We start from the raw sequence: 12,032 nt of genomic DNA, 5'->3' as shown, positions 1-12,032 counted from the left end.
CACATTTCCCCATCCTGACATACTGTGGTCTGGCAGACAAATAGTCAGGGAGGGGGCCACACCTATACCTAGAAGCTTGTCTTTCAGTATGGGAGGCTGTATGGTGTTGAAGGCACTGGAGAAGTCAAAGAACATGATTCTCACATATGAACCAGGCACATCCAGATAAGCATATGCCCGATGCAATGCAACATGTACAGAATCGCGTCTTCCACTCCTATGTGTTTTTGGTAGGCAAACTGGAGGGGGTCAAGAGCCTCAGCAACCTGCAATCTCATGCGACGAACAAGGAGTCTCTCCAAGGTCTTCATGATATGAGATGTCAGAGCCACCGGTCTGTAGTCATTCAGCTCCACCGTTTGCCCTAATTTGGGCACCGGTATGAGACAAGTTTTCCACAGCACCGGGACTTTTTCCATCTGAATGCTCATATTGAAGAGCCTCTGAAGAGGGACTGGTAGTTGACGAGCAAAGTCCCTCAGAAGCCTTGGACAGACTCCATCTGGGCCTTGAAGCCCTCCCTGACTTAAAGCAATACTATGTAACATTTCTACCTTAAAATAACAGCTTGAAAAAAATTGTGCGGCTAGAATGAGTTTTAATATTACGATTGGCCTGTCTCCTATGCCCTTCGGGGGTCTGAGTTGGAAAAACTGCGCTATGTAACTTTGCTGGAGCGGCCCGGGAGCGGCCCGGTAGCGGCCCGGGAGCTGAGCGGAAGTACTTCGACTTGCTTTCTGGCACACCTACCGCAAAACCAAATAGACCCCTCTCACGCTCCCAGGTACATTTGATTACTCTTACCTTCTCGGTCGACATAGCTTGCACCTTCTGACTCCTCGCCGGTTTGTCAACAAACGTGAACGTGAAAGCGAAAGGGTGTTGGATTTACGACAGTGTAACCGTACATTACCTCCAAGCCTGTAGGGGGAGCTCCATAGTGGGCTTTTTGAGAAGTTACATTGTATTGCTTTAAGTCTCCTGAGCTCAGCTCCAACCTCCTCTATAGTTAGATACAGAGGTTGTAGCGGCGGGATGGCGACAGGAGAGATGTTGCTATCAACCATAGAGATGGGGGTGGGGGTGCAGCTGAACAGAGGAGGGCTATTGGTGGGAGTTGCTGCAGAGGTGGAGGTGCAGCTGGACTGAGGAGGCCAGGCTGTGGGATTAGCCACAGATGTGGAGATGCAGCTGCGCTCAGAATGCCTGGAGGTAGATGCTGCCGCAGAGATGGATGTGCAGCTGGGCTTAGGAGGCCTGGTGGTGGAAGCTGCCGCAGAGGTGGAGGTTTGGCTGGGTTCAGAAGGCCTGGCAGTGGAAGCTGCCAGAGGTGGATGTGCGGTTGGGTTCAGTAGGCCTGGTGGTGGAAGCTGCCGTGGAGGTGTAGCTTGGCTTATGAGATCTGGCGGTGGAAGCTGCTGTAGAGGTGGAGGTACAGCTGGACAGAAGAAGCCTGTTGGTGACAGTTGCTGTGGAGGTGCAGTCAGGCGGAGGAGGAGGCTTGGCGATGTGGGTTGAGGTGGAAGTACAGCTGTGCAGTGGAAGCAGTATAGAGGAAGCAGCTGTAGTGGTGGGGGTGGAGGGAGCAGCAGCAGAGGTGGAAAAAGCCACACTATCAAACCTGTTGTAATATTGGTTGAAAGTATTGGCTTTGTCCACATCACCTTCCAGAGACTGAGAGTTCTTCAGTCTGTATCCAGTGATGGTCCTCATGCCCCTCCACACCTCCTTGGTGTTATTGTTCTCCAGCTGTCTCTACCTTCTTGTACTCCACCGTAGCTCGACATAATGTCTTTTTAAGCTCCTGTTGTACAATCCTCCGCCTTTCTCCATCCCCATTCTGGAACGCCCTCTTTTTCTGGTTCAGGAGGTCTTTGATGTCACTGGTGATGAATGGTTTATTATTTGGATAGCACCTTACAGTCCTCACTGGAATCACAGTGTCCCTTCAGAAGTTAATGTAGTCTGTGATGGTGCTGACCCTCCTGTCAATGTCTATTTCTTCTTCCTCCAGCAGTACAGCTCAGTCTGTGACATCAAAGCAGTCTCTCAATGCATCACTCGCCTCTGGTGACCACTTCCTAAAAGATCTGGTAGTAACAGGAAGTCTTTGTACACAAGGTATGTATGTGGGTTGTAGATAGACCATGCTGTGATCAGATCTACCCAGTGGTGGAAGAGACACTGCCCTGTAAGCCTCCTTCACGTTAGCATAGAACAGATCTAATGTCCTTTCTCCACGTGTTGGACAGTCCACATACTGTACAAAGCCAGTCAGGCAGGAGGATAGAGAGATGTGGTTGAAATCCCCTGTGATTCTCCTTAACGCGGTCACATTGCGGGGGTTTACCCATCTCTGATTAAAGAACAGTATAACACCCCCGCCTTTCTGCTTACTGCCGCTCGTACTCAGGTCACGATCCGCTCGAGCTACACAGACTTGCTGCCGATAAGGCCGGCGCATAGCACCAGTGACTGTGCACCATACCACCACACTTATGAGTCCATGTTTCTGATGAGTTGTGGAAGTGAGTTCCAGAGGAGGGGGACAGCAATGGCAAAGGCTTGGTCCCCCAAGGTTTGACACATGCCTTATAAAACAAGGTAAATATAATTAGACTTAATGTCCCATAATAACAAATGTCCTGCATCAGCTATTTTTACAGTACCCATTTACAGCTTTAGAACATTTATTAGGTTTGGGTAGTTAGTCTTGTGGTCCAGAGCTGATGGTTCTCTTGTCCTCAGTAGAGTTTTCTACTGACTTTGCTAGTTTCTCCTTCTTAAGGCTGATTTATGCTTCAAACGCAAAGCCTCTGACGCTCGGACGCAGAGCCTCTGCGAGCGTCAAAATCTTGACCACTCCCCCACGCAGAGGCTCTGCGCGCGTTGTCGTGCACCTCAGAAAAATCCTGACTACGCGACAGACGCACGCAGACCACCAACGGAAGTGCGCAGACAAAAGCGGCTGTGATTGGTCCTCGGTGTGCCTTTCCAGTTGTCTGTGTGGCTTCCTCCTTTGCATTTTCACCAACTCCAATAAAAGAAGCTGTTCTTCTTCGATGTCGAGCAACTCCAGATCCATATCTTGCATACACTTTTTTTTTTTTTTGAAAGATAAACACTTCCACCCTTTAGACACCCTGTTTGAAAAAATGTAAACCTTCAATAACCCTAACATGAACTCTCTGTGAGCCTTTGGGTTATGGGAATATTGTTCCTAGAGGAGTCGGGATATGAAGGCGAGATAGATGCAAGATAATAATAATAATAATACATAAGTTTTATATAGCGCTTTTCCAAATGCTCAAAGACGCTTTACATAAGGAACAAACAGAAAGCAGAGACAAAAACAAGACATTATAAACAAGAAGACAAGAGAAAAACACTGTTACAGACTTTAGGCACATAGGGTGGGGGGGTGGTAGATGGCGGGGGAGAGGAACAATTTATCAGGTGTTGTAGGTGATTTTGAACAGGTGGGTTTTGAGCTGGCTTTTGAATGAGGGGAGTGTATCGGAGTTCCGGATGGCGGGGGGCAGGGAGTTCCAAAGGGTAGGGGCAGCGATGGAGAACGCTCTGTCCCCAAGGGTGCGGTACTTGGTCTTGGTGATGGGAGTGAGGAGGTTTGCATCAGAGGAGCGGAGATGTCGAGTGGGGGAGTAGGGGTGGATATCCCCTCTGTGGTTGGAAATGCTACACTGGACTTGTATTGTCAGTACTGTCTATGAGTAGATATCAGAGAAAAGCTATCTTACTTCTCTTTCACTTACCACTAATCTTTATTCTTCACCCCAAATGTCTGTAGATTTACCCAAACTAATCAGCAGCAAAAGCCCTTCTAAACTCAAAGCCTAGATGGGGACATTTTTTACATTAATCACTCCAGCCAAATGTGATATGAGACACTGTTTTAACGGATATTTAAACACATTCATAACAATGTGTGGTTTTATAAAGTGAATTGTATCAGCAGTCAAATAGGGGTTTGACATGAAAAAACTTTTCACTAGTCATGCTAGTAAATGCTGATGACAGTATTGTCATTCACTTTTTTGTTCTGTGGTACTGCAGTGGTAGTTAGTGTAGATGTTCTTTAAAGGTGTATTGCACACACATATCTCATTTCTTTTCGCATGCGGCATATGTGGCAGAGTGATGTCCCAGCAGATGTTTATGCTTTGACAGCTGACAGAGGACACCAGTTGTCACAATATTTGTTGGGATGAGGCCAAAGTCTGTTGCCAAAGGAGGAGTGTATGATTAATTTTAGTAATGATAACATGATTTTATCAGATGAGCAAATGTGTTTGACAAGAGAAAAAGAAAGAATTTGGTCAGTTTTGTAAATACTCTATTATTATACTTGTCAGCATGGCAGGAGAAAAATGAAACGACCAAATATTTGTGCATCAGAGTTAAAACCAGTCATTACACATTTTTAACTCTGTTGGTTAATGTAGAAAGGAGACTGGCTGTTTCACAGAAAAAAAAAATCAGCTTTTAATTTAATTAATTTTTCATCACAGAAAAACATCTGCTGTGCACAGCACATGAGACAAATCGCTGTACAGCAACTTACACTTTTGGTCTAGGCTCTAAATCCATTCCATGTAGGGTTTTTCATCCTGGTTTATTTTTTACATTTTCAGAAAATTTTGTTAGTGTTGGCAGCATCAGGTTTTGGATGACACTTTAATTTGAAAGGCCTTCAAAGGCATGAAACTGAACCTCAGTAGAGAATGCAATGTAACATCTGCTTATATGCTTAACCTAAATATCTTAGAGCTGCTGGTCCCACCAACTAACTGAAAGGTTTAATTGGCTTGAAGAGTTATGTGGTTCTCAAGAGCAACACCTCATGATAAGTCCATAGGAGAAATGTAGATATGAGAGTATAGTGTTCATTCCCTCCATGCAGATTTTTTCACACTTGCCCTGAAGGTTTGTGGTTGCCCAACACTTTACCATGGGTTGTTTGTTTATGCAAGCATGTATTTCATGCAAAGACTAAAAAGGGTGTACATTCAGGAGATTATCGTGTGAAACAATGGGTTTATTTTAGACCCAACCATGTTGTTTTTTTATTCACACCTAGTATTTTTAATTGTGTATATGTTATTGTCTCTATGTGTAACAAAGGCTACAAGGAAAAGGCGACAATGAGAGCAACACTTTCTAACCCTAACAAAGGATTGTAATTGCCTAAGCCCAATCAGAAAGGGCCAAAAGTGTTTTAGTAAAGTAAAGTTGTGTTATTGATGGAACATATCTCAGAAGTGAAGAAACAGTTGTCTTATGTAGGTATTAAACACACATACCACACTGGCACCAACCACCCCCTTCTTCCTCCTTATGAAGACTTTGTAGCTTCCATCCATACATTTTCTATACCTGCTTAATCCATCGGTCGGGTCGCAGGGGGGCTTGAGCCTATCCCAGCAGTCATCGGGCGACAGGCAGGGTACACCCTGGACAGGCCGCCAGTCCATCACAGGACCACACAGACAAACGAAACAAACAACCACACACACGCTCACACTCACTCCTAAGGACAATTTTAGAGACTTTGTAGCTTCTTAATGAAAATTACATTTGCTCCGATTTGGCAATGCTTATATGAGTTTATTTTCCCACCTGCCACTTGTAAGGACATTGATTTAAGGGACTTTTTTTATTGGTCATATTAAGCATTATGAACTAACAACCTATTTGGTCGTTTCGATTGGAGGTATTGTTGTTCAATGGCACTTTTCGTTTTTTCTTTTAATGCGTCATCCATATGAAGGTTGTTGAAAGCCATTACTCTGCAAGTAAGAATCTTTCTCTGTCTTGTTTTCCATTTCCAGAAACACCTATCTCCTGATGACTTCCAGCAGGTTTTCGGCATGACTCTAGAGCAGTTTGACCGCCTGGCTCTCTGGAAGAAGAACGACATGAAGAAGAAGGCCCGTCTTTTTTAGACAAAATGTGTTTTTAAAGAAAAATCGCAACATCTCAACAACAATCTGGAAGGATGCAGAAAACAAAAACAACTCATCTGAAATATTTGGATGCACCGCCATGATACCCCTACTTTTCACATGTGAAATGCTATGCTGTCTGCCTGTGAAGCTATGGGGAGGCAGAGTATGGGGACATTTTCACAACATTGGGGCAGCATCTACAGCTTTTTATAAGCATTGCAGTCTGAATGTTTGACTGAAAACTTTACAGATGAGGATGAGGAGCTGTGTTTGCATGGCCTGTGTTTATGCTCCTTGCATCCCATGAGGTTCTCCATCTGCTCCTCCTACATTGCCATGCTTACATAAACCTTGATAATCTAAAAAAATCCTTTTTCTAATACCTGGGCAGGCCTTCCTCCAGATCTCTGTGGCTCTGTTTGTTTTATGTGCACCTTCGCCACTTCTCAATCTTAATCTGTCTCCCTTTCTGTCTCAAGTTTGTTTGCCATTGTAAGGCTTCATTGTTTTGTGCATCTCAGCGTATCATATGTTTGCTGTGCTGCCTTTTCTTTTTCACTGTGTCCTCTGCCTGCACCAAATGACTGTTACATAGTTAAGCCAGTTAATTTCTACACCCTTGCCATTACTTTAGGAGACCATAGACTTGCACACATTAAATGTTCAAGCATGTTAAGCCCAAAGACTTGGATAAGAAACTACTTCTTCCACTCTGATATTGTACTTCAAGAACTGTGGAAAAGCACCTTATCACATGCATTAGTTTTTGGATTTTGCCTCATTCTTTTCAACCAAAAAAGCTGGTTAGTTTTGATGCATGCCGTGAAATGTCTAAATGTGGTTCCATGTCTTAAAAAAGCCTGTCATAAATCAACACCGATTGCTAAAGACAGCGGCTGGATGGCAACCACAGCACAGCAGAGAGTCACAGATAGACTGAGGGAGCGAGTAAAAGAAGGATAGGTTGCGTATGAATGAAATGGTTTGCAAAGGTGTCAAACAAACCAGTGACATGCGCTCACATCAAGAAAAACTATTTTTATAAGCTATTTTTGACTTCTTGAAAGGATCATTGAAGCAATCATGAGATGCAGGTGATGGAAATCATTGTCATTTTAAAAAGAAAACAAGCCCTTGCCAAACTTTGTTCAGCTTCGCAGACATGCAGCGAAAGAATAAATGAACGGAGTCTTGCTTGATTTAAAAACTCAATACTCATATCTTCTCACCAAGAGATTTAATTCAACATTTTTGTTGTTTGAAAGCCTTGTTGCTTACAGTGAAAGCTACACATTTAAGCTGAACCCCATCAGCTTTGCTTAATATTCTGGACCATTAACTGATCAACTTGCCAACATATACTGGATGTATGTTAACATTTACTGGACATATACCAGATCTATCTGTCTGTATACAAGCTGTGGTGTATAACTTTTTAGGCATGCATGAAGATGGGAAAATGTGGTTTGTCCTCTGACCTCATAGTAGAAATGTATGAAAACATCATCATCAATGTTATTTGAGTGATTGATTGTTTTTTTGGTCAAATGAAATGCCTTGGTCGGTTTATTACATTTGCTTGTGTTATGTATTTATTTAAATGCAATATTAAGGAAAGGATTTTATCTTGAAATTGTAAGGGTAGTTGTGTCAAATGCATAACTATCACAGAGAAAAGTGGGATTGAAGAGAAACATATCACATTTTGAGTTAAAACTGAGTGTTGGATGAAATGTTGCTCCAATAAGTAACACACTAACTGTTGTCATAAATCTTTATGTCCTCTTTCTAATATTCATCAACTATTAAAGTGCTTTATTCAAACTATGTCACTATGTGTTTGGGGTGCTTGAGTTTGTGAAATGGATGTTAAAACCTTTTATTTATGAATGCAAGTAAAGTTTAAAGCAGGTGTGTTTTGTTTAGTGTTGAATCAAAAATACTGCACCTGTGGTAACAATTGTTCATGTTTGTTCTTTGAAAGAGAAAATTGTCAAACCCAACCTTTCAGACATTTCTAAGATGGCATTTATGTACCACTAATTTGTGATATGTTGAGGTAAAGAAATGACACATAGAAAAATATAAGCTATATTTTAAGTGAAAAATGGTTTATATTTTCTAATGGTGAAGTTGCATTACCGAAGCACACTTGCAAAATTTGCGTAAAATTTTAAAAATCCAGCAGTTACATCTGTACGTTTTACTTATTTATCCAAAGCTATAATCTTTCTCCTGCTTATCCAGGGTGGTCAAGGTTCAGATATTTAAGAAAGAAGTATGGATTTAGAATAGAATATAAATAGAAAGTCTTTATTGTCATTGAATGACTTGTGTAACACACCTGAAATATTGGCTAAAGCCAAGTATGTGTTGATATGTTTTGGTGCACTAATATATGTTTTAAACAAGAGTTTTAATAAGCATCTAATGTAATGTATTGTATTTATAACATTGTAGACAACTTGTTATATGAACTTTTATTTTGTTGACGGAGTATTATAGTTTCCTATACGGCCTGCTGTTCGGTTGACAGGGTAACGGGGTTGTCATGGGAACGGGGAGAGGAGCGGGCGAGGGGATTGTGAACGGGAGAGACATCTTTCGATAACGAGTTGGAAAAGAGTTTAATTAGTTATTTTTAAGTCAACATGTCAACTACAGACGTTTAGGAGAAAGAGCAGTTCGACACACTGTCTTTCTGTGTCCGTTTGGTTTCAGTTCATGAGTTATGTTTCGTTTGAGAAGTTTAGTTCACTTTCTACCGTTTGACAGTTGGATACTTTCTACCGTTTGACACTGACAGTTGGATAATGCTATCTAACGAACGGCCAACTACGGAGACTCCGCTAGCCTGTTAAGACCGGGTCGCGGTGTTAAGACCAACAGAGGAGGCTACTTCGTGTCAGAAAACCGTTACCTTGGATGGTCATGGACTCGGTACTCGGGTGACATCGGTGGATGTTGCGTTTGTGGATACGAGGTGGATTACATTGTCGGCTGTCTGTGAGTAAGCGCTTCAGGTCAATAGACGGTATGAGCTCCATCACGCGCCATCAGGGTACCCACAATAACTTTGCTTAACCCCGGCCGGGTATTTTTCTTTTTCTTGTTTGTGTATGGTTTTGTCAGTGTCCTGCATTTCTTGCCATTGTGTTTGGGCTTATCATTTTCAACTGTGGGCTCAAATAAATGGTTATTAGTTTAATATAACTTACGTAATGTTTTACTCTGTTTTAGTTATGTGTGATTTATCAACTAAAATATGAACAGTGTGTGTTAAATGAATCTCTGAGGTATAATTCAGAGTGGGGGCTCGAGAGCACAACCTTAGAAAGCACAGCAGTCATCAGTAAACATTTCTACTGTTTACCCCAGGCCTCTGGTAAAGTGAGTAATCATCTCTAGACCGTAAATAGCTTAACGCCATACAATGCTGATGAGCAGGTTGGTTACACTTGCATACAATGAAATTAGGAGCGCTGCTCCGTTTGGTGCCACATATGTACAAAAGAAAAGCAACTATAAAATAAGAAGTAGAATAAAAGTATGAAACCTAATTGCACTAGCCAAGTGTATTGCATGTACAGGTGGAGGGGTAGGGTGATTGCACATAGTTCTATTTCATTCTTCCTGACCGCCAGAGGGCGGTGCTTTCAGCACTGGATATCTCCATCTCACATATGTGCAGGTCCAGTTATTATACCCATAGACATAATATACGTAGACGCCTCATTGACTGACGCTGCCTATTGGAGCTGACTTATCAGCGCGGCCGCCATCTTGGCTGGGTCTCCAATGCCCCCACATTGCATTTATTTCGACTGAGGACGGTGTATATCCCCAACTACAATGATCAGAACTCTCCGAATATTTACCGGATTTTCACACGGTTTGCTTTGTTACAAAGCTGTCACACATTAAAAATACGTGCCTTCATGCTGAAAGACTTTGTATTATGCTCTTTAACAAAGACATATGGTAGGCTATGGCATATTGATAAATGTATAAATTAATTTAAATATGAATTTTATATTTTAATAAAGAGACAAGTTTGATTGTTCATTTGAATTTATTTCTCTCTCTCTCACACACACACACACGACCCTTCTGTAACACATATACATACAAGCTCCCATATAGGATTCAAGGATTTTTTTATTTGTATTCCTATAGCAAAATTTTGTTGGCACTCAAGAACAACAGACAAAACAACAACAATGAGAAAAATAAAGTGTTGTGAATAAAAAAAAAGTGTTGAGTAATAAAAACAGTTATAAATATATTAGAAAAAGATATATACAGTTCTAAAAATGGTGGAATTATAAATATGATGGAAGTAAACATTGAATAAAATAGAATAGAATAGAAAAATACTTTATTCATTATTCATCTACATGACTTATTACTGTCATGGACTATGTTTTAGATCATGTTTGGGTTTTAGATCATGTTTTATTTTAGTTCTTAGTTAGATCATGTTTTAGGTTCAGGTTGTGTTTAGTTTCATGTCATGCCACCCTCTCCTGCCCTGCCATCAGCCTCACGTCCCTCACCTGTGTTTTCCCCTTCAGCTGCACTCAATCCTTAATCACCCTCCACAGTATTTAGTTTCCAGGTTTTCTTTTATTCCTTGTGAGATCCTTCCCTGTCACCATCCGTGATACGCCACGTCACAGATAAGTCACAGATAAGTCACAGATAAGTCACAGATAAGTCACAGATAAGTCACAGATAAGTCACAGATAAGTCACAGATAAGTTACCATGCTATGCCAAGTGTTTTGTTTTGTTATACATTTTTCCACATTTCAGGTTTTTCTATCCGGCTCAGCCGCGCTTTCTTTTGATACTTTGTTTTGTAAAATAAATCAAGTTTGCTTTTGAATATCCGCATCCGTGTCCTTCTCACACCTACACCATTGACAATTACTCATTTATTGAAGCAGTATATGTAACTCTCTCAGTGATGGTGCTTCTGAATTTCACCGATCACTTTATATTTCACTTTCGTCTTACTTCACTGGTCACTTTATATGTTTAAACTGTTTTTTAAATTCTTAGATTGTTTTTAAAGTGTTTATAATTGTAAAACATTTTTATTGCTTTATTATGTCTGCTACTGGATGCTTGAATTTCCTTCGGCATCAATAAAGTATCTATCTATCTAATATAATATTGCACATATATACTGTACCAGCTCAGCACATTTTTTTTTAAAGGCCTAGAAAAGTAAGCGTTATAATTCCAGGTCATTCCAGCGTTACACTACCCTGTTAGGCTTGCAACTGGGGCTGGGGAGCTAAAACCCTTGAAAAATAACTGTTTTGCACAGCTTCTCGCGTATGCTGGCACTCTGTAACTTCAGGGTAGTTAATTTTGTGATGTGGTGCAGCCTTACTTTGTGAAATACAGACACCACAAATGACACAAGCATCATCTCTAAGCCTGACAATCTCACCCGTTCTGTCAAAATCATCAGGCTTGAAGTGCTCACAGAGCTTTGACGACTCAGTCGCAACAAAACCGTCCCGTCTTATAGTAACTTCTCATTGCCTCCTGAAGCCTGTATCACTGGGAAACCTTCAAAATATGAAGAAGAAACAAAAAACAGCAAGAGACAATTAGAGAGAGTACAAGTCCCCGCTGTAATAACGTTGCACGTAAGTAACGTTAGTTAGGATGACATAATATTATATATGGTAAAATAACCAAAGTTATTGTTCAATCTTACTTGTGAAAGGTAATCCCACGCGATCTGGTATCAATACTGTGCCGGTTATTGCCACCATAAACTGCACTAAATACAAACATAGTAGCTCACTCTCCGTCAACTCCAATTGATTCTGGTGCTAGCCTCGAGTGAGGAGACCCAGCCAATATGGCAGCGACGCTGTTACGTTCCAGTACATCATGAGGCGTCTACGTATATTACGTCTATGATTATACCAACAAAGTCACCTGTGACCATGTGATGACGTAGGGTACACATCCCAGTATAAGACCCCCACGTTAATTCTATCTTCTCTACCTTCATATCAATGCATTCAGCCACCTGCCGATAGCT

At 41.4% G+C, this 12,032-nt stretch overlaps 2 protein-coding genes across 4 annotated transcripts in view; both read left to right on the top strand.

Annotated features, from left to right (window-relative positions):
* The window catches only part of ablim2 (actin binding LIM protein family, member 2), a 173,844-nt gene extending 166,051 nt beyond the window's left edge, over nucleotides 1–7,793 (top strand). The window contains exon 22 of the mRNA XM_075450695.1: nucleotides 5,850–7,793. Within this exon, the coding sequence (XP_075306810.1) occupies nucleotides 5,850–5,963 (114 nt within the window). The 3' untranslated portion in view covers nucleotides 5,964–7,793. The remainder of the gene's footprint in view (nucleotides 1–5,849) is intronic.
* A 94-nt stretch (nucleotides 7,794–7,887) lies between these two features.
* afap1 (actin filament associated protein 1) overlaps nucleotides 7,888–12,032 on the top strand; it is a 231,440-nt gene continuing 227,295 nt past the window's right edge. For 2 of the 3 annotated variants that reach the window (XM_075450689.1, XM_075450685.1), the window contains exon 1: nucleotides 7,888–9,000. In XM_075450689.1, the coding sequence (XP_075306804.1) occupies nucleotides 8,928–9,000 (73 nt within the window). In that variant the 5' untranslated portion in view covers nucleotides 7,888–8,927. The remainder of the gene's footprint in view (nucleotides 9,001–12,032) is intronic. The other variant, XM_075450688.1, reaches the window with a different exon arrangement.

Source organism: Odontesthes bonariensis, chromosome 19 (genome assembly GCF_027942865.1).
Source record: "Odontesthes bonariensis isolate fOdoBon6 chromosome 19, fOdoBon6.hap1, whole genome shotgun sequence".
NCBI lineage: Eukaryota > Metazoa > Chordata > Actinopteri > Atheriniformes > Atherinopsidae > Odontesthes > Odontesthes bonariensis.
The sequence above is the reverse complement of the archived record's forward strand: the minus strand, read 5'-3'. Positions and strand labels throughout refer to the sequence as shown.